General features: G+C 45.2%; 1 protein-coding gene across 5 annotated transcripts in view; it reads left to right on the plus strand.

Moving 5' to 3' along the window:
* TRPC7 (transient receptor potential cation channel subfamily C member 7) overlaps positions 1-16,530 on the plus strand; it is a 227,258-nt gene extending 210,728 nt beyond the window's left edge. For all 5 annotated transcript variants that reach the window (XM_053288511.1, XM_053288510.1, XM_053288513.1 and 2 more), the window contains 2 exons: positions 11,848-11,923; positions 13,765-16,530. In XM_053288511.1, coding sequence (XP_053144486.1) covers positions 11,848-11,923; positions 13,765-13,907 — 219 coding nt within the window. In that variant the 3' untranslated portion in view covers positions 13,908-16,530. The remainder of the gene's footprint in view (positions 1-11,847; positions 11,924-13,764) is intronic.
* The last annotated feature ends 10,012 nt before the right edge of the window (positions 16,531-26,542 follow it).

A 26,542-nucleotide genomic window follows, 5' to 3' on the forward strand; every position in this document is an offset into this window, starting at 1 on the left:
ACCGCCAAGTCAGTAAGCCAAGAGTCTCCAATCCCCAGCAAGCAGGCTCCTGGAGGATGTGTCATGTGAAGTTGCCAATCACCGGTTCCCACACCACCCAACTTCAAATCTTGGTTACAGAAGTCAGGCAAATCTCAGCAGATTTTTGGGAAGTCCGGCATGGGAACCAGCAGTTGCTGGCTTCACACGACCTGTTCACTGGAACTGCACTTGCTGGGAACTGGAGGTTCTCAGCTTATGGACTTGGTCATGATCGTGTGAACCCACCCCCTTTGTTGGTTCCCCTCCACACAAAGTGGAATATACTAGAGTTAAGTCCTAATCTAAAAAGTGCATTAGATACGGTGAATGAAAAAGATAACTGAGCAAAGAAGCACCTTTTAAAAGTGGTTATTCTCTTTATTTAGCGGGGGGAAGCAACTGGCCCTATCCATCTCCAGTCCAGCATCCCTCCAGTGGTTGTTGCTGGTGTCTAGCTTATGTTTCTTTTTTAGATTGTGAGTCCTTTGGGGACAGGGAGCCATTTTATTTATTGGTTTGTTTATATCTATGTAAACCGGGGACTTCTGTTGAAAAGCAGTCTATAAAGATTTATCGTATTCGTATTTATATAAGAGATAATTCTCTATTATGTCACAGTCCAGAAAAGAAAAAGAAAGAAAATTGAATCAAAACATCAGACATAACAACACTATCCAACAGCTATAATACAGAGCGGTTAAAGGGCTGTAGAAGATGTCATAACTGGTCTAATCCTATTAGCAATCAAAAGAAATTTGGCCACATTATATGTATCCTCAGCATCTCAATCTGAAAGTAAATAGCTAATACAAGATTGATCTGAACGACCATAACAATGTCTTAGATGTGGATCAATAAGAGCAACCCAAAAGTCATTATAAAATTTACAATATAAAAAAACAAGAATAATGGACTCATCTGCTTTATCGCCACACAAAGATGTGCTGAATAAGCTATTTTTCTGTGCTTGCCACAAATGGGTACCACAAATGGAAATGTACCGCAAACGGAAATGCATTGAAGCGAGCCAAAGAGAATATTCTCCTATATTTGGGAAGCACAAGTGAATTTAAATATCTGGCAGGTAAAACCTCAAATAAGGGCAGACCGTAAACAGATCTATCAGATGAATGAGTTTGTTCTTCTTGATGAGCCACAGCTTGAAAACAAACTTAGGTTGCTCGTAGCCCCAATCCAATAATAGGGCAGGATAAAAACCAAAATTTGGCATCAACAGAGGATCTTCAACTGGAATAAAAACTATCTCATAATAACAGGGAGATTAGACCTTTAGGTGGGGGGAAATAACCAAAAATTACAGATTAGCATCCAAGCTCTGACTTCCACCCTGTGCAGACCTGACTTCAAATGTATAAGAGCATTAGGTATGTTCTGAGGGAACTGGAAGAATGAAAATGTACCATCTCTACAGATGGTACCTGTAGAAATTAGGATCCCATGTTGCACTTGTCAATGATGCAAGAATATTGACTGACATACCATGCAGTACAATGTGGATACTTGGAGCACAGCTTGTGCTGTTCCATGTGTGTGTAAAGCCTGCCAACAGTGTTGCGTAACAAGGCAGCTCTGTGGACCAGAACAGCTACTTAAATTTGTGCAAAAACAGTTGCATGATGCCCATTATTTCCAATGGGTGTTGCATCATGCAAATGTGCTTGTGTAACATTAAGGGAGAACAAAACTGCCCTCTTCTGAGTCAGCAGAGTGTACACACATGCAGCAGTGCACGTGATGCTCCAACCACCTGCATTTCACAGCCCGATATATGTTAGCCGTAATTTACAATTCTGTAGAAAATGTATCCCAAATCGTTGAGAGAGTAGGGGAGATCTTTGTTGTGTGCTGAAAATGGAGATGTTAGGGAGGAATGAAATGACTATAACTCATAGGAATAGAGGAACATAGGAAGCTGCCTTATACCAAGTCAGACCATTGATCCATCTAGATCATACAGACTGGCAGTGGTTTCTCCAAGGTTGCAGGCAGTAGTCTTTGCACGCAAGCATACAGGTGCTGTTCCCAGAGTGGCCTCAATCCCTAAGGGGAATATCTTACAGTGCTCAGATATGTAGTTTCCCATCCAAATGCAAACCAGGGTGGACTGTGCTTAGCAAAGGGGACAATTAATGCTTGCTACTGCAAGACCAGCTCAGGAAAAGTTAAGTACATTCAGATTTCAGTGGAAGAGACTTAAGGACATACCAAACCTTATTGAAAATGGCTTGTTAAATCCTGAGGCTATTCTCACGATGGGGGAAAACCCGGCTAAGGGAGCCCAGCCTGGTTTCCCCTCATTGTGAGAACCACTGGCCTCGTGAGTGAACCTGGTGGTTCAACAGCAGTGAGCCCACCAAAGTAGCCCTCCCCTTAAGTGAGGTTAGTGGAGTGAGCAGATGTATAACTATAGGGGGGCAGGCAGGGCACGTGCCCTGGGCGCCACTTTGGTGGGTCACGTGGGGGGGTGCCAAAAAGTGCCATGACCCCCCCATCCCCCCTGGATCGCATGGCGGTGGCGGGCGACGGCGGATCGTGTGCCCCATGGCTTGTGGCGGCGTGGGAGTGAGCGCGGCGGTGGTGGGCAATGGCAGATCGCACAGCGGCGGGCAGCGGGAGTGAGCGCGGCAGCGGTGGCGGGCGGCGGCAGATCGCCGAGTGCAGAGCGACGCCGAGGCCTGCCATCTGGCCCGGCGTCACTTCCCAACTGCACAGGCGCGCCTGTGCAGTTCATAGAATGAACTGTGCAGGCGGGCCTCGCAGTTGGGAAGCGACACCAGGCCAGACGGCAGGCCTCGGCGTCGCTCTGCACTCGGCGATCCGCCACCACCGCCGCGCTCACTCCTGCCGCCCGCCACCGCCGACCAATCCGCCGCTGCCCGCCACCGCCACGCTCACTCCCATGCCACCACAAGCCATGGGGCACATGATCCGCCGCCGCCCGCCACTGCTGCATGATCCGCCGCCGCCCGCCACCACCGCGCAATCTGCCGCCACCTGCCACCGCTGCACTCACTCCGGCCAGGGCGCAGGTATGTGGGGGGGGGCGGGGGCACAATTTCAGGGGCAGAGCTTGCCCTGGGCGCCGTTTTCCACAGTTACGCCTCTGGGAGCGAGCACTCTGCTAACCCTGTTTTCTCGATTGTGAGTCACCGCAACACAGCTCTGTGCTGCGGCAACTCATGAGGAGACCCCCTACCAGGAGGCTACAACAAGCCTGCCAGCCTCAGGGGTCTCCCCAGAATGCCCTGCACACTCATAAGGGGCATTCTGGGACTTCTGGGTGCCAGGTGGCCCCCGATCCCCACAGTCCCAACTGGCTCCGTGATAGAGTCAGTTATTGTGTGGGCGGCCGATCCGGCCACCCAGGGCTCAACTGCTGCTCATGTGCAGGGTGAGCAGGCTCACCCGCTCTCTCCACCAAACCCCTCCTGGCTCTACACACTGATCATGTGTAGAGCTTCTATGTTTTCCATCAAGAAGCACCTCATTTTCACACAAAAAAGCCACCATGTTACACGGGGAGCGGGAGGTAGGGGATAAGCCCTTCTCCAGAGCCCTTGTCACACTGAAAATCACCCCAGTGACCACCAAAGTGACATATTGAGATATTGACGTGATCTGTGTGTAGACACTGGCAAGGTTCTGCGGGGAGAGGCTGCTTGTAGCCTCCTGGTTGGGGGTCGACTGGTGTGTCTCCCCATGCCATGGCAGCACATAAGCAAGAAAACAGGTTGACAGAGCGCCCACTCCGTTAACCTCATTTAAGGGGAGAGTGTTTTAGGCGGGCTAGCTGCCTTGTGAGCACCAGGCTCAACCACAACCCTGGTGGCTCCCATGATCACTGGAAAGCGAGCTAAGCTCCCTTAGCCCACTTTCCAGTCGTCGTGGGAATAGCCTCACTTTCTTTTCAAGTTTGGATTGCAAAGTTTATAAGGGAAATGATACAAATGTAAAGAGTTAACCTCCCCTTCCCTGCACAATGTGATCAGGATCAGGGCCCCCTCATGGATTTTTTTTCCCGAGGGGAGGAACATTCAACTGGAATTTCATCTTTAATAGCACATTTCCACAAATATCTAGTTTGGCCCTGGATTTATTATTGAAGTTAATGGGATCTAAAAGCTTAACAATGAGCCGGATCCCACGATCCGTGAGACCCAGTTTTGTCAAAACAGCGGGGAGAGCGGGCTAAGCGCACAGGGAGCCCTGGGCGGCCGGATCGGCCGCTCACACGATGGCTGGCTCCAAGATGGAGCCGGCGGGGGTGGGGGGAGCGGGGACCGTGCAGCCCCCGGAAGCCCCAGTATGCCCTGCACGAGCGCGCAGGGCATACTGGGGAGACCCCTGAGCTGGGAGGCTGCTTTTAAGCCTCCCGGCCGGCGGTCTACTCACAAGTAGCCGTGTTGCGGAGCCACGCCGCAGCTACTCATGAGCAGCGCTCGTTCCGCAAACCCAGGCTAAGGGGTGGGCTACAGGAGCAGGTTAGCTGCTCCGGAACCACCGGGCTTGGCTGCGAGCCTGGTGGTTCTAACGATCACAAAAATCGGGCTAGGATTTTCCTAGCCCGATTTTTGTGATCATAAGAATAGCCCCTTTATGTTTTAACTGTTGTTGTATTTGCCACTTCCTCAGGAAAGATATTTAATTTTTCACACCACTGAGTACAAAATATAGCCAATGAGCTGTATAGTATTTTATTTGGTGCTGGTGGTGATGATTGTAGTAGTAGTAGTAGTAGTAGTAGTAGTAGTAGTAGTAGTAAGATGATATAAAAATATTCCTTGAGATTTGTTGCTGCAGTTGTACAAAACACATAGTGCAAAATCATGCTGTCCATCAAAAAGGGGATTGCTGCAGTCATTAACGTTTATGACAAATGGTTATCAGCTTTTGAGTACGAGAGCTGAGTTCTTTGGGTCTATGAAGTCTTTGCCTTATGCTTCAGAGGAAGGCGAGAGAAAATGGCAGGTAGCGCTAGAGGATGATCAAAACTAGATCTGTGAAGCAAAAATATTCCTAAGCAGACTGAACATGGGCCATGGAAGCCCCACATACCTCAGCTCCACAGCTTGAACAGTCCGAAAATACTGAAATACTAGATGTCCTTCTTAAACATGAATAGAATCTGACTTGTTTTGATTTTATAATGAAAGTTTACATAAGTTAAACTTATGTAAGTTCCTTTGAATACTTCCAACTAAACATGCATACGATGCATGCATGTATTGTATATATTGTATTTTGTATTGTGTTATATAAAATACAACACCATACATATGATTGGGTTGTTAATTCATTTAATATTTGATTGCCAGTTAGTTCATCAGATGAACCCAATGTTAAGGTGAGGGCAATTGGAGGAATGAGTGTTTAGGACACACTTTTATTTGGTTCTGATGTGCTATGGTCGGAAAGAGAAAAAAGAAAATATTGAAGATGGCCTCTCATAATAAACAATGAGGCGATTCTCACGATGGGGGGGAAATGGGCTAAAGAAGCCCAGCCCAGCTTTTCCCCATTGTGAGGACCAGCGGGCTCATGGGCAAGCCCAGTAGTTCTCTGGCAGCTAGCCCACCAAAGTAGCCCTCCCCTTAGCCCAGGTTAGCAGAGCGAGCGCTCTGCTAACCAGGGTTTCCTGATCATGTGCTGCCACAGCGCGGCTCCAGGCCACAGCAACACCCCCGCTGGGGTCTCCTGTGCTCAGGGGTCTCTCCAGGGTGCCCCACGCACTCACATGGGGCATCCTGGAACTTCCAGGGGCCACATGGCCCCCGATCCCCACAGCCCCCTGTTGTGTGGGCAGCCAATCCTGCCGCCTAGGGCTGCCTCTTGATTGTCTGCGGGGAGAGCGGGCTAAGCCCGCTGTCCCCACAAACCTCCTCTTGGCACTTCCCACTGCTCATGAGAAGCGCCTCAATGAGTGGTAGATTTTGAGCCCTTTCTCACAATCTGTGAGAAGGGCTTGGCAGGTGGGCGGGGAGGAAGGTTTCGTGCCCTGGCTGCAAGCAGCTGGAGCTGACGGATGATTTTAAAAAGGAGGGTAAGGGAGCGCTTGCTCCCTTAACCACATTTAAGCTATGGGCTCTGCAGGCGGGTTTGTCACCACGGGGGTGCCACAGCTGCTTGCCTCTTGTTGCTTCTGACGGGCAGCCAAGAGCGGGCTTGGCTGCCATAGCATGCTCTTGGCAGCTCGTGAGAACAGCCTCTTTATCTATTACATGATTATTGTATACTGTCTTTAGGAAGGGATGTGTATTGCGATTTTGTTAATATGCACATTTATTTTAATTTATTCAATCAATTTGTAGCATTAACGGGTCGGGACCCAATCAGCTAAATTTTTTATTGATGACCAGCACTACTGATTTAATGTTCTTGGAAATATTTCTTTAAAAGTGGGCAACATTCTTATGGTGGTGTTTGCAATTCTTAATCTGGCTCCCCATTACCGGCTCCCCATTACCATGGAGAACTAAAACTCACATTAAAGACTTCAAATGTAGGCGTGTGCATTGTCTCAGTCTTCTTAAGGACAGTATCTTTCTGTGCTGGCATACCACAATCATACTGGATACACATTTCTCATACCTAAAGAAATATTTCTCAGCACCACACTGAACACATAGGTCTCATAAAGGTGGCACTTTTTATCCAAGGGCCTGGGACCCACGGTTTCACATATCCACAGTGGGGCAATGGAGACTGGACCTCATTATTCGCAGATGCAAAAATAGTGGAAGTTCACCTATCTGCGATTCCTGGGTGGCCGGAAATTACCTCCAAGGTCACTTCTGACCATCATTTTGCTAAACGTGGTTATTACCTACTAGTATTTTTAAGCCCGTTAAAATAACGGGCGCTAGTACCTTTTTGTTGTTGTTCTTGTCCTCTATTCCTTCTCCCTTTCTCTTGCCCCTTTTTTTTTCTTTCTCTCCCTCTTCCTCTCTTTCCTTTCCCCTCTCTCCCTCTCCCTCTTTTCCTTCCTTTCTTCCACTTTTTCTCATTTTTTTTCCTTTTTCTTTCTCTTTTCCTCTTTTCTTTCTATAATGGGCGCACTCTTTGGGGCTGGCGGTTTTTTGGGGTTTTTTGTCTTTCTCCCTCACTTCTTCTATTTTTTTCCTTCATTCTTTCCTTCTTTCTTTCCTATTTTCCCTTTCTCCCTCCTTGTTTATTTTGTTCTTTTCTCTCCCTTCTCTCTCTTCTCTCTTATTCCTTCTTTTTTCTTTTCTTCTCTCTATTGTCCTGTCTCCCTCCTGCACTCCTTCTTTTCTGTCTTTCTGTCTTTCTCTTTCTTTCTCTCTGTCTTTGGCTTCTTCCTTCAGTCTCTGGCCCACGTTAGCTAGTAGTCCTTTGGTGCCGTCTGTTTTCGTCTCCTCTGGCTGCCTCGTGCCCTCCTCCTTATGGCTGGGCCAGTGCCTTCTGTGGTGTGGAGTGGGGTAATTTTTCTGAGGGCGGAGGGGAGCCCTGGCTTTTCCTCCTACTACTCTTGGCTGCCAAGACGCCGCTGGGAGGGAATCACCTCGGGTCTGCGAGGGGCGCTTTGCAGGCGCTTTTCCAAGGCTGTGGCAGCAGTGGCTTCTGCAGGTGCTGCTGGCCCTGCTGCCCACGCCCCGAGTGCTGCTGGGCGACAGGCAAGCGGCATGCACCATCTCCTGCTGCTGCCCGGGAACGTTTGGCAGCTGCAGGAGGCGGAGGAACAGCAGCAGCAGCGGGGCTGCCTGGGTAAGGCGAGGGGCCGGGCTTGGCTGGGCTGGGCTCAGCAGGGCAAACGGCACTCAAAGCAAGGCCGCGGCGGGTTCCCTTTGGGTGGCCGCGGAGCTACTGGCGGGGTCCCTTCCCTTCTTTGCTTCTTCCTCCCCAGAAGCGGCTTGTTGTGTCCAAAAAACACCCCCGCGCCGCCCACCGACCTCCCTCGCCTCCTTCTCTGCTCTCCCGGTCCCCCCGCGGGCCCGTTTTTTAACTTTTTCTTCTTCTTCCCACCGGTTTTTTTTGTTGTTGTTGTTCCTCGCTCTCCCGGTTCCCCCGCTGCCGCCTCAGCCCTCCCGGTTCCCCCGCAGCCGCCTCTCCCATCCGTTCTCCACACTGCCGTCTCTGCCTTCTCCTTAGCCCGTTTTTTCTCCGCCGCTCTTTCCAGCATGGCCGCCCGTGTCCCTGCGGCCGTATCTTTCTCGGACGTTCTGAGCATGCGCTCCGCGCATGCTCAAAACTGCCGAAAAAGACACGGGCAGCACGGCCGCACACTCTAGGGAATTATTATATAGGATAAAGCCCTAAACAGCTTAGGCCCTGGGTATTTAAGAAAACATCTTCTTCAGCATGAGCTCCACCGCCTGTTAAGATCATCTGGAGAGGTTCGTCTGTGGGTGCTGCCAACTCGTCTGGCAGCTACTCGGGAATGGGCCTTCTCCATTGCAGCCCCTGGACTTTGGAATGCACTAGCTGTTGAGATAAGAGCCTCCCCATCTCTGGCAGCTTTTTAAATGGCACTGAAGATGCATTTATTCACCCTGGCTTTTAATTAGATCTATGGTTCTTTTTTAAAACCCTGTTTTTTAATACTGGGGTTTAACTGTTTTACATTTTTAATGTTTTAAATGATTTTAATTGTTAAGTGATTTGTTGTTTTAAATTATTTTAATTGTAAACTGCCCAGAGATGCAAGTTTTGGGCAGTATAGAAACGTAATACATAAATAAATAAATAACAATAAACAGAGCCATTTTGTGGCTCTTTTGTAAAGGAAGGAAGGAAGGAAGGAAGGAAGGAATCCCCACAATTTTTCATGGATAATTGGCAGAATTGGGGGGGGGTTGGGGGGAGGGGTTGCAGGATGGCTGGAGACCTGGGGATCATGGCACGATATGTTATTTCACTTTTTTCTAACTCCTCCCCACTTTTTTGCTCTTTTTGACCCCAAGAAACCTAAACTCCAATTGCCATTGCCTTAAGGTCTCGTTATCTACAGTTTCATTATCCTTGGAAACTAGGGGGAATGGAACCTCTGCTGATAACAAGGGCTACCTGTATACATCTCATATTGAGCATATAAATCTATCAGCAGGCATTCCTAGCCTATGCATTTATTCATTCTGATAAATAAAGTCCTATTTTAAATTTCTATCCCTCTTGGCTTTTGATTTACTATAATTGTTCAGTATGGTTATGTTGTGTTTGCATTGCCTTGGGTATTTATAAATTTATAAATGTTTTATAAATGTTGGCTGACATTCACAATAATGGTGTGCTGACATTCAAGGGTCTTCTGTCATACTGGAGGTGGAGATGATTATCAGCAACACCATCTTCCCTCTGCAGTTATCCATGCTTCCTAGAAATATGTCCTTGAGGATTGGGAGACACCCTCGTGGATATAGGCTGATATCCAGATGAATGCTACACTTGTACAAACATATTGAGCTAACACAAAAATGTTGCACTTGTTCCACTAAGTTGGGAACTTGCATTCCAGACTATTTTATATATTATATTTGTACATCACCCCAAACTTGCGTCTCTGGGCAGTTCACATCAAGACAAAACAAATTAAACAAGAATTAAAAGATTAAAACAATTTAAACCACAGTTCTAGTTAAAAGCTTGGGTGAATAAACGAGCCCTTTCTCACGAGCAGTGAGAAAGGGCAAGAAAGCTAGCAGGGAGGGAGCCTTAAAAAGCTTACCTCTCTGCAGACAATCTGGTGCTTTCCTTTGAGCAGGCGGATCGCCTACCCAGACAATTACCAGCTGCTGCCAGTAGCTCCGAGAGTGGGGTGCTGTATGCTTGGCCCTGCCTCACACCATCCCTGGAGCTCCCATGATGCATTGCATGAGTGTGAAGTGCATGATGGGGATTCCCCCCTCCCTGAAGCTAACCAGGAACCCCACAGTTGGCAGATGATCCAGTGCTTTCCTTTGAGCAGGCGGATCACCTGCCCAAACCATTACCTGCTGTTGCCAGTAGCTCCAAGACCTGGGGCACCAGATGCATAGCTCTGTGTCGTGCCCCCTAGAGCTCCCATAATGCACTGGATCATGCCCACCCAGAAGATTACCAGCTGATACTGGTAGCTCCGAGAGTTGGGGTGCCAGATGCATCACCCTGTGTTTCCCCGCCCTCTGAGTGCATGGTGCATTATCACAATCCCTCCTCCCTGAAGCTGACCGGGATCCCCCGGTCAGCAGACGATCCAGTGCATTCCCTTGGGCAGGCAGATTGCCCACCCAGACGATTATCAGCTGGTGCCCATTTCTCCAAGGGTCAGGGTGCCAGATATATCACCCTGCGTTACCCTACCGCCCCGCCCCCCCCCCGAGAGCATGGTGCATTATCACGATCCCCACTCCCTGAAGCCGAATGAGAGCCCTGCAGTTGGCCAGCCCTGGCTGCAAGCAGCCAGGGCCGGCAGATGATCAAAGAAATGGGGTTAGGAGACCCCCCCAATCCCCTCAGATGTTCCTGAAGGATACTACAGTCAACAGTATTGAAAGCCACCAAGAGATCTAGAAGGACCAACAGAGTCACACTCCCTCTGTCAGTTCCCCATTGGAGATCATCCATCAGACTGACTAAGGCAGTCTCCACCCCATAGCCTCCCCCGCCAAAAAAATTTCAGAAATGGGTCTGCATAATCTGTTTCCTCCGAGACTGTCTAGAGCTGGGAGGCCACCACCCTCTGAGTCACCTTGCCCAAACATGGATGTTTGGAAACAAGGCTAGAGTTGCTTTACTCTGAGGGATCCAATGCAGGTTTCTTCCAGAATTGCCTCCTGGTGACATCCTGCCCTCCCTCAGAGAAGCTAGTGTTATACTGGTTCAAAGCTTACACTAGTGCAAAAATGTTGCACAAAGAAAAGAATGTCTGTTTCATACCACTCTTTGCACTAGCTTGCCAGCTTAGCAAATGCCTCTGTCATTCTAACACTGGATCCCGTTCCTCAGTTTGAATTATTATAGTCAGTCTGTTCATGACCACCTAAGGGAATCGTATTTTCCCATACTTTTGTAGTTCTGAGAAGTAATCTACCATAAGGATTATTGCTCCTGTGTTAGAAATTTGAGGATTGTGGATCTCAAACAGGAGCTTCATAGATGCTATAGTCCCAGTCCTTATACTGATGTAGTCCTATTGACTTTGATGCAAATGCTATGTAAATGAGCATTTGTATGTTGGACTGAGTGGTGTAGTTTCTGCCATCTTTTTGGGTGCTCACACACTGTTCTCAGTAATCTACACATCTTCATCCCTGTGATTAGGGCAGATCATCCGGTAATAAACTACTAATTGGATATCATTGCTAGTGTGGTACATAGCCACCCAATGTTGGTTTGACTGGAGGCCATTAAGTCATGTAGGCAGAAGACCAACTTTACTAGAAACTGTGTGAAAGCAACCAGAGAGGTGGTGGCAACTGCAGCATTCCAAGTTAAGCATAAAAAGAGCTTTGTGGTTTGAATGCAGTGGTGACAGCCTGACTAAATTTACTAGAGGAAATCTCATTGAGATTAAAGATCAATTTAGGGATGCCTAACTAGTCCTTTTAATTTCAATGGGACTTCCCTGAGTAAATTTAGTCAGCATGTCAGTCAGTGGTCTGAATCTTTCTTATATCTTAATCAAAATGCTTTGTATAAAATGAATATATAATTGAAGAGCTGAAGCAGTTGAGAAGACATCTAGACCAGAATTCAACATCAAAATAAGGGCTTAATGGGCTTGGCCTTACTCTGCATTGGATTGTAGGCCAAGGATTATGCAGATGTGGTCAGACAATAATTCCATTTCACAATTTTTAATTGAATTTTCAGAAAATAATGAAGAGACTTATTAAACGATATGTTCTGAAGGCTCAGGTGGATCGAGAGAATGATGAAGTCAATGAAGGCAAGTTCTTTTAAATGTAACAGTGTTGTAGTGAATGATGATAAAATCATTCATAAAATGTTATTACAATTTCTATAACAATGCATTCAGTTGTCAGTCAGATAGATGAGGACATGTAGCACTTTCTGCTAGTGTGGTACATAGCCACACAGTTTAAAATCATTTGTGTTTTTTAAAAAAAACAAAAAAACAAATTAAATACATTTGTTTTTAAATACAATATTAAAAACATTTATTTTTACAAAAATAAACATTTGATTTTACAAAAATGCCCATGGTAGCTTACAAAAATAATACATCTGAAAAGCACAATCTAAACACTCACAATGGAAGCAAAGCAGTCAATCAACACAAAACTAGGAGCAGAAACACAATCAGCAGGCCAAGTGTCTATCAGAACAGGATGGGCTTTAAATAATGCTGAGATGTTGCGAAGGAGAGGGCTGAACAGATCTCCCTAGTCAGAAAGTCCCACATTTTTATTTATTTATTTATTTATTTATAGACAAGATTGTAAAAAACACACAATTAAAATATTAAGCCATGCCTGAGACAACAGTGGGACACACAAGAAGGCCTTCCGATTTGATCTAAGCAGGCAGATTGACAAGCTTATGTGGAAGGAGTGCTTTGGTCCTAAGCCATTTAGGACTTTAACGATTGTCTCTGAAATTTTGTCTGTCTGTGAAGCTCACAGACATCACAACAAACCTATGTTACCTAGGCATAGCTGCCAATCCTATTACTTTGCCAGAGTATTACAGTGCTGAACTGTAGTAAGTGGAAACAGCCATTAGGAAATCTAAGGGCTGTACTGTCTGCGCTGGGACCAGTACATAGAATCTGGAACCGAAATCAGTGGGAATCAACTGTGGGTGCTTCTTCTTCTGTTTCCTAGAGTTCATCACCATGGCATTCTGGGAAATCAGTAGAGTTGTAGCCATATGCTTAGAGAACATAAGAACAGCCCTGGTGGATCAGGCCCAAGGCCCATCTAGTCCAGCATCCTGTTTCGCACAGTAGCTCACCAGATGCCACTGGAAGCCACAGGCAGGAGTTGAGGGCATGCCCTCTCTCCTGCTGTCACTCCCCTGCAACTGGTACTCAGAGGCATCCTGCCTTTGAGGCTGGAGGTGGCCCGCAGCCCTCCGACTAGTAGCCGTTGATAGACCTCCATGAAGTTATCCAAACCCTTCTTAAAGCCATCCAGGTTGTTGGCTGTCACCACATTTTGTGGCAGAGAATTCCACAAGTTGATTATGCATTTGTGAAAAAGTACTTCCATTTGTTGGTCCTAGATTTCCCAGCAATCAATTTCATGGGATGACCCCTGGTTCTAGTGTTATGGGAGAGGGAAAAGAATTTCTCTCTGTCCACTTTCTCCACACCATCCATGATTTTATAGACCTCTATCATGTCTCCCCACAGTCATCTTTTTTCTAAACTAAAAAGCCCCCAGTGTTGTAGCCTTGCCTCATAAGGAAGGTGCTTTAGGCCCCTGATCATCTTGGTTGCCCTCCTCTACACCTTTTCCAGTGCAGCTGGGGGAAAGTGCAGCTCTAGAAGTGTAGAAAAACCCACTCTGGCCAAAAGCTAACCCACAATTTTGAAGCAAAGATATTCATTTAGGACTGATTCCAGTTGAACTCTTACACATCCTATTAGATGCATTGGATTGCCTCAAAAGCACAGCTTTCCACTCACAGGACTACTGCTGATAGGAATTCTTGTACCCAGAGCAGCACACAGTAGAGCAGGTATGGAGGATACAAAAAGCAGTGGATGTGCCCTTAATCCTATTAATAAAAGGTTTGTGTTTTTCTCCCCTCTTATTCCTGTAGGAGAACTTAAGGAGATTAAACAGGACATTTCAAGTCTCCGCTATGAACTTCTAGAAGAAAAGTCGCAAGCAACAGGTGAATTGGCAAAACTAATACAGCAGCTAAGCGACAAGTTTGGGAAGAACTTAAATAAGGATATTTGATGGTGGACAAAGAGGAAACACTGCTTTATTATTCCAACCAGCATTTTAAAGGAGCAAAAACTGCGGAAGAGAGGGACATGGAAAACGGTTCCCCCCCCCCGGTTATTGTTGATTTCATGGGCACTGTACATTTGTTCAGTTTATTGGGTGAAGCCAATGATCAATTAATTCCTTTATGATATAAAGGTGACATTTTCATATCAAATCAAGCCTTTTGACATCAGAAAGAGATGCATAATCCTGAGAAGCTGAGCTTGGTTGATCTAGATACCCAAAGCAACTTTTGAAAACTGGGGCGGGAGGGGGGAAGGTGGAGAGCCAGATTCTCCACTATAATAAATCACCATACAGGAACTGAAGATCAGAAGCATCAATGGCAAAGCAACAAGACAAATAGTATGAGGAGGAGAAGGGGTGCAGAAATATGTTCCACAAATGTCCATTTGTGATTTGCAATGCATATATTTACAAGTGAGTGTGTGTGCGCACACATTAAAAATGATACTGCAAAAATAACACTGAGGTAGCGCTGTTAGCAGCTAAGAGGGTGAATTGGGAAGTCCCTGGTTCAGAGCTCACCAGAGGCCAAAACTATGTGTGTTATCTTGGCAAATGCAAGGTCCCAAACTGCATTTGTTGTCAGAACATGAGTGCAGGGGGCAGCTGCAGGAAAGAATCTGTGGATGGAAGGATGGAGTACCTGGGCCCATCAATTCACCTCTGGAAATGTCCTCACCATCTTGCCCCAGCAGGGCTTAATTGGACGTAGTTTTGAAGTCCAGTTGTAGGAATAAAAACAACAGGTTGTGAAGAAATTTGAAGGGGAGAAGCAGAGGGCAAAGGCAGGCTTAAGCATCTCTCCTCCAAACTGCTGCTTAACCACCAACTGCTCTCCTGCCCTTATATCTGCATTTGCATTCAGAACTCTGTGTTTTCCTTGTAGTCTGTGGTTCTGCCCTCAACTCCGAATTCTGTAGGATGACCTGGGAAAGCTGCTGTCTCTTAAGCCTTAGCAAACCCTTCCCTCTGCAATATGTGTCAATGATACTCCTGCTGCACAGGGTTGCTTTCACTACTGATCCTCCCCAATTGACATTGTTGCAGTTATTCAAGTAATCAAAAGACTACTTCTTATTGCTACCCTGTTGCTAGGCTGAATTTGATTTCTATGCTGTGAATGTTTGGCAAGAAAAGTTCAAAGGGTCACCTAGAATCCTGTCACGTAGATCCCTACAACATTCCATGCATGTTGTTTTTGACCTGGCTTTCAGAAGTCCTAATGAAATTTAATCTGTGGTTTTCCTATGCTACAGTTCTGAGATAGATGCTCAGATCCCGATCCTACCCTGTTTGCATTCTAAAGCTCTTACAGGTGGGGAAGAACTGTATGTACATTCATGGTGAAGGAGAAAGGCCTTTCTCCTTCAGTGGTCCACTACAAATTCCTGGACTGAAGTACAGGGATCACATGAAGACATCATATTTGGAATGAATAAAGGCAAGGAACTTGTAACTCCATGACCATGTTCCTGCAACTTAATTCTGTGACAATAGCTGGATTCTCCCATTGTTGGCTATGAAATTTGTCCTTAGATAGTTACAAATTCTAGTCATCCTGGCACAATATTTTTAGACACAACAATGGCGTTCAGGAATTCGCCTGTCTTCAAATTATGTTATGAGTGTTCAAATATAATATGAATGTCCCTGAACTGCAATGAAGGTACAGAAAACATGTTCACACATACTTTATTCATAGTGAGAAGAAATTCTGTTTCCATCCAGGAAAGTATGTAAAAAATGAAAGATAACAATTTGAGTTATCCAATCAATCAAGGAAAAATGTCAAAGGCTACAACCCTATGCATACTTCCTTGGAAGTAAGCACTGTCAATTCATTGTGGAACTTACTTCTGAGAGTGTATAGGATTGGGCTGACAATTTGGGGACCAAGTCATAAAAGAACAGCTCAGCTTGGATTGCCAGCCTTGAAAAGAAAGCCATAGAGTACATGTGAGTTCATGAGATATGCTGTCAATGAATCTTGAACCAGGAATACCTCTGATGGCACCTTGATCTGTTTAAGAACATTCCAACGTAATGTGAAATTTCATAGCAAAAAATTTTCAGTTCTAGATTTTATTTTTCAAAAATAAAGTGTTTACAGGCCGCAGTAATGGCATCTTCATACTGCACTCTTCCAAATGGAAGGTAGTATTAACCTACATCATTACAACTGAAAACTCAGCTGCATATTTATTTGATGGCAAAATATGCTTTCAGCTGTTCAAAGCACATCTTGCTCCTATCGTACCATAAAACTGTATTGTTTGTTTACAAGATGCACCTATTCAACTACATTAGATACCAACTAATATTAATGATTCATTATAAGCAGAACCAGAAGGTGACCTGTGACCTGTTCTTAAGTGCCAGATGAGAACACAGATAGCCTAATAGATTAATAGTTATATTTGTTTAAAAAAAGTTTTAAAAAATAAAATAAAAATGTGTACTGTAGGTATAACTGTTTAGAGAAAAATTAAATTAAATAATGTATTTTTACCTTTAATAATTTTATCTTGTATACTGTAATATTTTTACCTAAAACGATGACAACAAAATAAAAAAATTACCTCAGAATATTTTATTGCACCTTGAGTGAAATATTTACCTCGTATTTTGAAAACCAAGCACACTTTAGAATATGTACAGACACAGACAGGAAGGAATCAGACAGGCTTTGACAGTGTAAGCAAGACTGAAGATAGCTCATATGGATCAAAGTTGGTCTCCTTCCCATCATTAGAGTGTTACCTCAGTCTAACAGAGCATGACATAAAGTGCTGCGGTGCATACGGAGCCTTTTAAAATGTCGTTTCAACTCCTTGTTTGGCAGAGAAGGAGGAGAAGGGGGGGCTGAATCTAAGCTCCCCACTCTTTTTCGTGAACAGCCCATCACCAGGATCTTAGCATTTATAAAAAGATTCCAGGCATGCAGCCTGCTGGATCAGAGAAAGAAAAAACATGAACACACGGCTGCCCATCCAGCGAGGAATATCGACGCAGAAATAGCCCCTAGCGGGATTGGAGCACTCATGATGTGTGAGAATAAATGTCTGTCTTGGGCAATGTTTCCATTGTATGTACCCTCCATGGCCAAAGGAAGTTTCCACAAGCATATACACAGTTACACAATTAAAAACACAGTGGCTGACATGATGCTCATCTTTATGGTGCCATAACCCTGTGCAGTGGACTCACAAGGCACCCAGATGCTACTATTGTGTAATATTCGTAGTCGTCGTCGTCGTCATAGAAAATGGGTGGTTGCACAAACAGTGCTTCCCCAGTTTCTCCCACTGACACAGACGGGAAACCACAGTGATGCACAGCTTTATGGTGCCATAACCCTGTGCTCCAAGGCTTCAGCAGACTCATAAGGCACCCCAATGCTACTACTGTGTAATATTTATAGTGGGAGGAGGAGGAGGAGGAGGAGGAAATGGGTTGTTGCACAAGTAGTGCTTCCACACTTTCTTCCATTGTCACAAATGGGAGAAACAGTGGCTGTGCTGCTTGTGCAACTGCCTATTTTCTGCAGAGTAGGAACTGCCTTAGGAGTCTGCAGCAGCCCTGGCATTATAGTTCAACAAAGCTGTTCTTCATGTCAGCCATTTTATTTAATTTTGCAGGGCTCACCACAGAATCATGAGTTTTACATGTACTTTTTTGCTGACTTCATATCCTGTGAACTAGGCTGTCACACAGCTCTTTGGCATTCTGAATCTAAATCAAAACTGCTGCTCCAAAAATTGCAAACATAAGTTTCCACTTCACTCCTTTGACCCACAACTGTTCCATGTTACAACCATTTTTGCTTGAACCTTTTCCCCTTTTCCAGTCCCAAACCAAGAAGAATTAGAGTTGGAACATGACCTCATAGCATGCAGGATACCTCAAAACTGAATGGCTTACTTCTGCTCCTCATCATTTAACCACCCAATCCTTCAAGCCAATTACAGAGAAACCAAGTCGTTTGTTGACTTTAAAATGAGGTGGGAAGGGCATAAGGAAAAGTGGAATAAAATACTTTGACACACACACAAAAAAAACCACCACCTGCATCTAGACTGCTGCTAGAAATAGCTAATAATTTGGTAGGTACATGTACATGTACATGTACCTAGCAAACTACATATAGATTGCTGAAAATAAACTGTAATTGGCTAAAATCTTTGTCAGTCAACAGTGCTGGTTTGTACTCCAGTTAAAGATGAACCCAGTCCCCAGTTTTATAATGGCCAAACTTCATGGCTTTACCTGGCCCCTCCACCTCCAGTGGGCTATCCCATGAAGTCTTTGTTCTTCCTGCACAGTTGTTGGCATTGTGGTACATTTTACTGGCTTGTTCCTTCTAATGCCTCTCTCAGCCCAGACAAATTGATAATTTGGCCTCTGACCTACCATGATTAGATGTGTGGGATGTTGCTTGATTAGAAAATAACAGGCAATTTAACCCAGACCCTGACATTTAAGATTGCTTCTTTTGGCAATTCTGGTTTGAGGAGTTCACCTATACTATGGAGAGCACATGAGGCCTCACAGCATCTCACATAGCATTTACATCCAAGTAAATGAGGGACTGGGATCAAGCAATAAGTATCTTAAGATGGCAGCCTATTAACAGCCTTAGGAATAAAGGACTATTGTTCCCACAGGGCTTCAGGAGATACTCTGTTTGAAATCATGTTTTAGGATTAGGACTGGAATTGCATCAGCCATTATTATGGCTGAAAAGCCTGCAGCAGTGGGCTGGCAAAGGTATACTTTGTTCTTTTCAGCACAGTACATACAGTTGAAATTACTGCAGTAGATGTGGCACTGAAGATTTTATTCACAATCTTTGGCCACAGCCCAATCTATCACCCTGCTGCACCATTCACCCGATTTAGTCTCATTGCAAATTGTCTCTAATAACATGAAAGGTCCAGTGATTGTGGTTCAAATGATTTGTGGGTTGCACTTTGCATCAAAATGGGGCCTGAAATTAAAAAGGTGTCATGATATTGCCTTCATAACACTTTCCAAAAAAAATTGGCTTCAAAAAAGGTTCCCAACACAAACCTTCAGCTCTGTTCTGCCACAGACTTTCAGCTCAGTTACCTCACAGAGATGTGTGTGTGTGTGTGTGTGTGTGTAAGCCCTTTCTCACAATCGTATGAGAAGGCTTGAAGGTAGGAGATGGGGAAGGCAGCAGAAGCTCTCATTCCCCATAGATGATCCAGGTGGGGGGGTATGAGCACCCTGACCCCTGGAAATCCCACAATGCACTACACGCATGTGCAATGCATTGCAGGGATCTCCCCAGTGATGGTCGGGCACCCACCAGTGCTTCAGTGCCAGCTGAAAGCAACCGGCACTGACAGACAGTCAGGTAAACAGGGTTAAGGGAATGCTTGCTCCCTGAACTTCACTTAAGAGCCCAGCTTCTTAGCCAGGTTTGCCACAGAGTCACCGCAGGAGCCAGTCGGCAACCAGCAGTTCCCACAGTCAGCCAAGCTCAGGCTTAGCTGCCCCAGCCTGGTCTTGGCTGCTCTTGAGAACAGCCTCTATGTAAGTGTGTGTGTGTGCGCGCGTGCACACACAGACACACACAAATTTAAATGTTACACTTAAAGGGACAGGCTACTGCAGTCACTGGATCACATCCACATAAGTTACTCATAAGCAGACTTATTAATGGGACATATTTCAGGCTGAGGGGAGGAGTGTGCTACTTCAACATGTAGCCAACCAATCAGGAGTAGAGGAGGAGGGTCTTCACCCTCCTCTCTCCACATTGGAGTGAGGAGATGTGGGCTTCAAGCCAGTGATCCTCAGATGGAGAGCTGGGATGGAAATAGTGTAGCTGCAGGCTGAGTAGCCAGGAGGGCTCTGAGTACCTCCTAGGAGCCCTTCAAATACCCCAAGTGTTACTAGTACGCCCTGTTGGGAACCCCTGTTCTATGGCCAACAAGAAGTAGGCATAGTGCCTTAGTACAAGAAGGACTGGTCCCTGCTCTGAAGTAGTGAGGAGCAGTTACTCAAACCATTGCCATCAAGATGAGGTTGGCTGGTTTGGAGAACCAGAATTATTCCCATACTTATGCTTTGTACAAGTATACTGCATCAGGATTGTAAACCACATTTTGATACAAACAATAGCCCTCTTCAGGCATTGTAGAGTGCAGCGGTGCTCATGGCTACAGCTTGGAAAGCAGAGATGAAGTCCGGCCCCATTGCTGTCACTCACCCCTCCAGCCGGCCACTCACAGTTGCAACTCCATTTGAAAGGAGAATTTTGTTGCTATTCACACAAAAATGTGCATGTGTACAGAATGCATGTACAACATAATAAGGTTGTTCTCATGACCAGCTGCAGCAGGGCAGGAGCGGGAAAACCTGGGTCCCGAGAGACTCATGTGGAGTCTCGGTACCCACTCCCACCGTGCTGCTCCAGAGCAGGGCTACCCAGAAGCCCCATCTTAACGTGGCAACCTCGATCGTGTGTGTGATTAGGGCTGTGTGTTACAGCTCCCAGCAGCCCAGCTTCCTAAATGTGCCACTTAAAGAATAACTAGGAAGCCAGGAGCTGCAGCATTGCCTTGGGCAGCCTCTTAGTTTCCCACACAATGCATTGTGGGATACTGGAGGACTTCCTCCTCCAAATCCCAAATGTAGTAAGCTCTGCTGCTCCGATTGTGTGGGCACGCAGCACAGTGGAGCACTATAGGCACTATGCTCATTTGGGGGAAGGCAAATATACTCCTGCCTTCTACCCTGCTCACCTGGCTGTGTGAATAGCCTTAATGTCTGAATAGGGCTTTTTTCAACCAGGGATCACATTCTGACCATAATGACACCACATACCCAATCAAATCTGAGTACATGACAATGTCACTGAAGTAAAATGTGGCTATTTCAGAATGAAAGCAATACTTAGTGAATCTGTTATGTTATATTATATCCAGTAATCTTTTGTGTTTTGTTGTTTGGAACATTTGCGGGGATCCTGTAGAAAGAGTGTATGTTGGGGGTGGAGTCAGGAAGAAAGCGGGGAGAGAGGAGAAGGAGAGAGAAAACTGAGTTGCTTCTTAATGAAGCCTTAGTTAAACCAGCATAATATTTATTCAAGTTTATACTGAAGCAATTATAAAAGAATCCCAGTGCCCTCACTCTGAATGCACAAATAAGTCTTGCCCTCCTCTTCCCAGTTTCTAGAAGGTTTTTGGTGGGTTGGGGGGGGGGGAGTAAAATATTTGCAAAAGGTGTTCTCCATTTTTACTCCGGTCACAACAAACAGATTCCACTCCTTTCCTCCTTCCTGTATTCTCTTTTCCACATGGAGCACATCCATCCATTGATTTTTCTCCTTGTGTCCTATATACACAGTGGACTGGGTCTCACGATCAGTGAGACCCGGTTTGGGGCAGGGAGCAGGAAGAGCGGGCTAAGCCCGCTCTCCCCACTCACGAGTGGGCAGGGAGCCCTGATGATGATGGCCGGCTCTGTGATGGAGCCAGCGGGGGGTGGGGGGAGCAGGGGCCGCATGGCCCCCGCAAGCCCCAGTATTCCCTGCGCGAGTGCACAGGGCATACTGGGGAGACCCCCAAGCCGGGAGTCTACTCATGAGTAGGCGCAGCACAAAGCCGTGCCGCGGCTACTCACGAGCCTAAAAAGCAGGTTTGCTGGAGTGCTCGCTCCGCAAACCTGCTTTTTAGCAGGGGTTCTCGAGCGGGTTACCTGCTCAAGAACCACCGGGCTCGGCTGTGAGGCTGGTGGTTCTTATGGTCAACAAAAATTGGGCTAGCCTCTGCTAGCCCGATTTTTGTTGATCGTGAGAAGTGCCCCACTGTCATTTTCAAGTTCCATGGAAATCAACCACATGCAAGAGTTACTTTGGCTGTCCAATATGAGGGCAAACCAGAGCCCCTTTCTCTGCTTGGTGTGAATCACCTAGTACAGTATTCCTGCAGTACTGCATTTTCCTCACCTTAAATTAAGATAAGGACTGGAGGAGGGAACCTGAAGAGAAGAATCAGTCAGGACTCATCCTTCCACTGCATTTCACTATTTTTGAGAATGCCAAGGTTATAGTGATTCTTCTCATTTCCCTTTTGATAGCTTGCTTAGTCATATGGGGGCCAAAACACATAGTTACAGGGATAGAGTGTCCAGAATACTGACTCTTGCCATCTTAGAAGGTTTCTCTGGGCTAATCAGAAAGATAGCCTTTCTTTTTCAAATAGGAAGACAAGGACTCATCTTAACACAGAGGCAAAAAGGTCATTGAGGAAGATATTCTTCCTCTGAATCTTTAGTTTAACTGATCCGTTTTCAAAAGCTATCAATAAAAGGAATGAGCAAAAGAATTTGGTATTACAATATGTTAACATGAGGTCTTAATTGTCACAGGTTCATGAAGATAACACAAAATGTATTGGCATCTTGTCTGCAATTCTTTTCCATGTGGAAAAAATGGTATTTTTTGTTCCACCAGATGTAAAGCAATATTCTAGACAAATGTTGACAGTGTTCAGAACTAGAATCTTATGAGATTCCTGTTTCCATTCACCTTTGACCCTTTGCACTAGCTTATTTTTATTGGTAAAATAAAGTCTGTTTGTTTTCTGTTATATGGTCTGACTGTTTAATTGACTATTTCTTCCAAGGATCTTTTCTTCAAGGTCTAGGTCAGATTGAATACTTTGAATAAAACCTATATACCATTTCTCATGTCAATGGTTACAATTATACTTATCACTAATTACATTTACCTCCCTTGAATTCCATACTGGCTTTTCAAAAGGATCAACTATGAACTTTAGAAAAATTTATGTTATCAATGAATTGTTATCTTTGTAATTACAAAGTAATATTGAAGTGGGCAACAGGCTGCACAATTCCCACAAGGGTAAAAACCTTGTGCAGCATTACTCACTGGTGGACAAACAGGATACACATAGGATTCTCCTTCAAAAAGAATCTTACTTTATTCATAAGTTCAAGACATGTATTCCTAATGGATTAAATGTAAATTGTGATTTCTCCTGTTTCCTTTAAAAAAAGCTGGGGGTGTGTGAAGATCAGTACAGCTGGTTGATTATTTCCACCTATCATGTGACTGGTTGATTCATTTGGGGAATATTTAACTCCAAGGCTGAGTGTTGTTCATTAAGGAGTTTACCATGTTGTAGCAGGCACTTGTGATAGTGCTCCTCCAAGTGAGAAGGCTGTTCCAGATTTAAGGTTTGGTTGTATTTTCATTACATATTTTCATTATTTACTTTGCACTGTTGTTGTTTCATCATTGTGTTGATTAATGTGCAGATTATTGGTACTTCTGATGAAGACATTTTTAAAACAGACTAATACCTAGGGAGTCTGTTAAGTTTCAAGGTTCCTGTGCAGAGTGATTACCTATTACTCATGAGGATTCACTTCCAGCAAACTGGCACCACCAGCATCACATCAGCTATTTGACATGATCAGCATCTCAGTAACTGTTGTTAAGAATCACATCTCTGAATCTGTGGAGTTTTCATCAGCCCATGTTGTTGTATTTACTTGCTTTTGTATGATGGATGCCTGTTGCTGTCTGTGACTACACATGGAGTATTATCATACTCTGTATTGTGACTCTGCATTGTTTGCTTTGCCTACTGTTCTCAGTTGTTCATGGGTTTTGTGTTGTATTCTTTGTACTTGTCACCTGTGTTCCCCTGTCTTTCATCTTTGTTTTGTTCCCCCCAGTGGTTGAGAACCTGAACCTAAAAGTCTGCAACTCACCTTACCAAAATTCTAGCTGCCCTATTAGTGAAGCCACTTTACACAGTTAGTGTGAATTTAGGTTTTCAGTGGCCAAACTCTTCTGCTTCTTTGTGCACATAATTTGGAACCCTTTAATTATGCTCTTATGTGACTTTCTTTTACAAGAGCATTGCTTTGTTCTCTGCACAGAACAGACAATGCAACCACCAAGGTGCTAATCAGAAATCAAAATACATCAGAGGTACACTTCGTTAACCTAAACACTAAAACTATGACATTCCATAATATTACATCAATCATTGTATAATTCATGAAAGGCCTGAATGAAAGCCCTTTCAAGTAAATGAGAGAGATTCTTCTGTGCCTTTGATGATCACATGAAAAATAAAAATGACTTCTTGCAATCACTTTCTCATAATGATGATTACATATACCTATGGTTATACACACATTCAAATGTTGAAGGTCACAGGTTCTGTTCAACTACCATTTGCAAATGTAATGCTGTAATGTTCTTTCAACACCAGAAAATCAACCCATATGGCTATTTCTGTGACCCAACCCAGTTCTTTTATTGAAAACTAGGGCCTTAATTACAGTTCTATGTTTACATGTGTGGTTTTCTTTTTTTAAAAAAAATTCAGGTTCTATAAAGCTAGATTCAGATCTCCTCATCTGAAATGGTCAATAGAGGAGAATAATGTGACTATTGGGCCACATGAGGACCTCATTGAAGTTCTACAGGGCATATGTAAAGAAATTAATTTCAGAAAGCCCAAGGACAGCTAATGAATTTTGGATTGGAGGTGGGGGTGTTGCATTTTTTTAAACAGCCATTTGTCTTCCCCCAACCAATCTATATATACATTGTGTAAGCAAATGTTGCCAGGCTGAAGTCTGGTTGGAACAGATACATGAGTTGGTGCTGTATGTTGGCCAAGAGTCTGTGAGGTGGTTCCCATGATCAGTGGGAGCTGCCTGGGGAGGGTTTGCCGAGAGAGCGGGCTTAGCCTGCTCTCCCCACAGACGAGCAGTCAGTCTGCTCCAGGCAGCCACACTGGCCGCCCACCCAACTGCCGACTCCATCACGGAGCTGGCGGAGGCTAGGGAGTTCAGGGGCCGTGTGGCCCCTGGACACTCCAGCACACCCTGCGTGAGCACACAGGGCATGCTGGAGAGACCCCCATGCTGGAAGGCTGCTTTTGAGCCTCCCGGTCAGGGATATACTCATGAGTTGCTGCGGAGCTGAGCTGCGGCATCTCACGATTGCAAAAACCGGTTTGCAGAGCACTTGCTCCACAAACCCAGTTTAAGTACCGGGCTACTTAAGCGGGTGACCTGCTTAAGAACCACAGGGCTCGTAGCCAAGCCCAGTGGTTCTCACGATGATAGAGAATCAGGCTAGCGGAGGCTAGCCCGATTTTCTACTGTTGTGCGAATAGCTTTTGTGCTTCTATGAAAGGCTAGATTTTTTTTTGTTGCTGAGAGAAAATACTGAACATTAAAATCACATTAAAACAACTTCTTTTCCTTTCCTTCCTTCCAAACACAGCAGAATTGGAAAGGAGGAAAGAGGACTTCCTTACTGTCCTCTTCCTTAATGTCATCTGTTTAAAAGATTTCAAAAGGTATTGCAGGGTAATGGCTAACAGTGTGAGCTGGGATGCCATTTGTTAACAATCTGTTCTGTATGTTCCGAGGTGAGGCAGTTTGTTCAAAGTTCTTCCTTTTTTCCTACAAAGTACCTTTTCTATCCCCATCCACAAATAGAAATGTGCACAGCGATTTGTGAATGGGAAGCAGCTGGGAGAAGGCAACAGCAGAGTCTCATGTGTCGTGGCTGCCTCCTCCTACCCTTCTCCAGAGCTTCCAGTACTGATTAGGAGTGGAGTACATCTTCTTCTCCTCCCACCTTTAGCCTTAGTGAATGGAGTGGAATGTGGTGGTGGCAACAGCAGATCCTCCTCCCACACCCTGTAAAGGTGAGGATGCAGAAGAGCTGCTACCATCACTACTACATACAGCTACACCACACACATTTGCAAAAAAGGAAAAGTGTGGCAGGAACCACTTGCCAACCTGCTAGCCTGCCTGCTTCCACCACCAGCTGCCACCTAGTACCACCTCCCATTCAGGTAAGCTTGGGTAGGGAAGCAGCACTGGGGGGAGGTGGGTAGACATGCTGGGGTGGGGTGAAAGAGCTATGTGGTTGCTGCTCTTACTTAGTGTGTGTTGAGAGGATGCCACATACAGACTCAACTGGAACACTACTCCACCACCCAGGAGTGCAAGAACACACCAGGAAAGGAGAGGGGAATACCGATTATGTTGCCACGGACTCCTCTGCCTCTCTGTGCCCTTCAGTACTGTCAGCTGTGTCTTGGCGAAACTGGATCCGCCCCCCCTCAACAGCTAAGAACCTTCCACAGAGGAGATACAGGGCATGTTTCCTCTCCATTGTTGAGTGCCTAGCACTTCACTCCAACTGTTGCTACCACTGGCCAAACTGTTACCGTCCAGGCCTGATTTATATAACAAATATGCTCATTAGCTAGCATACAAAATTAGGCCTGTCCCATAGTGTCACCAAGTGACCAAGTTATTTTATATAGTGACCATGTAGGATCTGGGTGCAAGGAAGAAAGGAGATCAAACCACTCCTAAAAGGATTCAATGGGCTTTATTGAGTATAAAAGAATAACAACATCAATTCTAGCTGAGCAGAAAGCAGAACACTCTATCAATATTGCTAACAATATTTAAACAGAACATCCTAGCCAGCACCAACATTCAACCCGTGTTCCTAACTAACATATGTGTGT

This window comes from Hemicordylus capensis, chromosome 2 (genome assembly GCF_027244095.1).
Source record: "Hemicordylus capensis ecotype Gifberg chromosome 2, rHemCap1.1.pri, whole genome shotgun sequence".
NCBI classification, from domain to species: Eukaryota; Metazoa; Chordata; class Lepidosauria; order Squamata; family Cordylidae; genus Hemicordylus; species Hemicordylus capensis.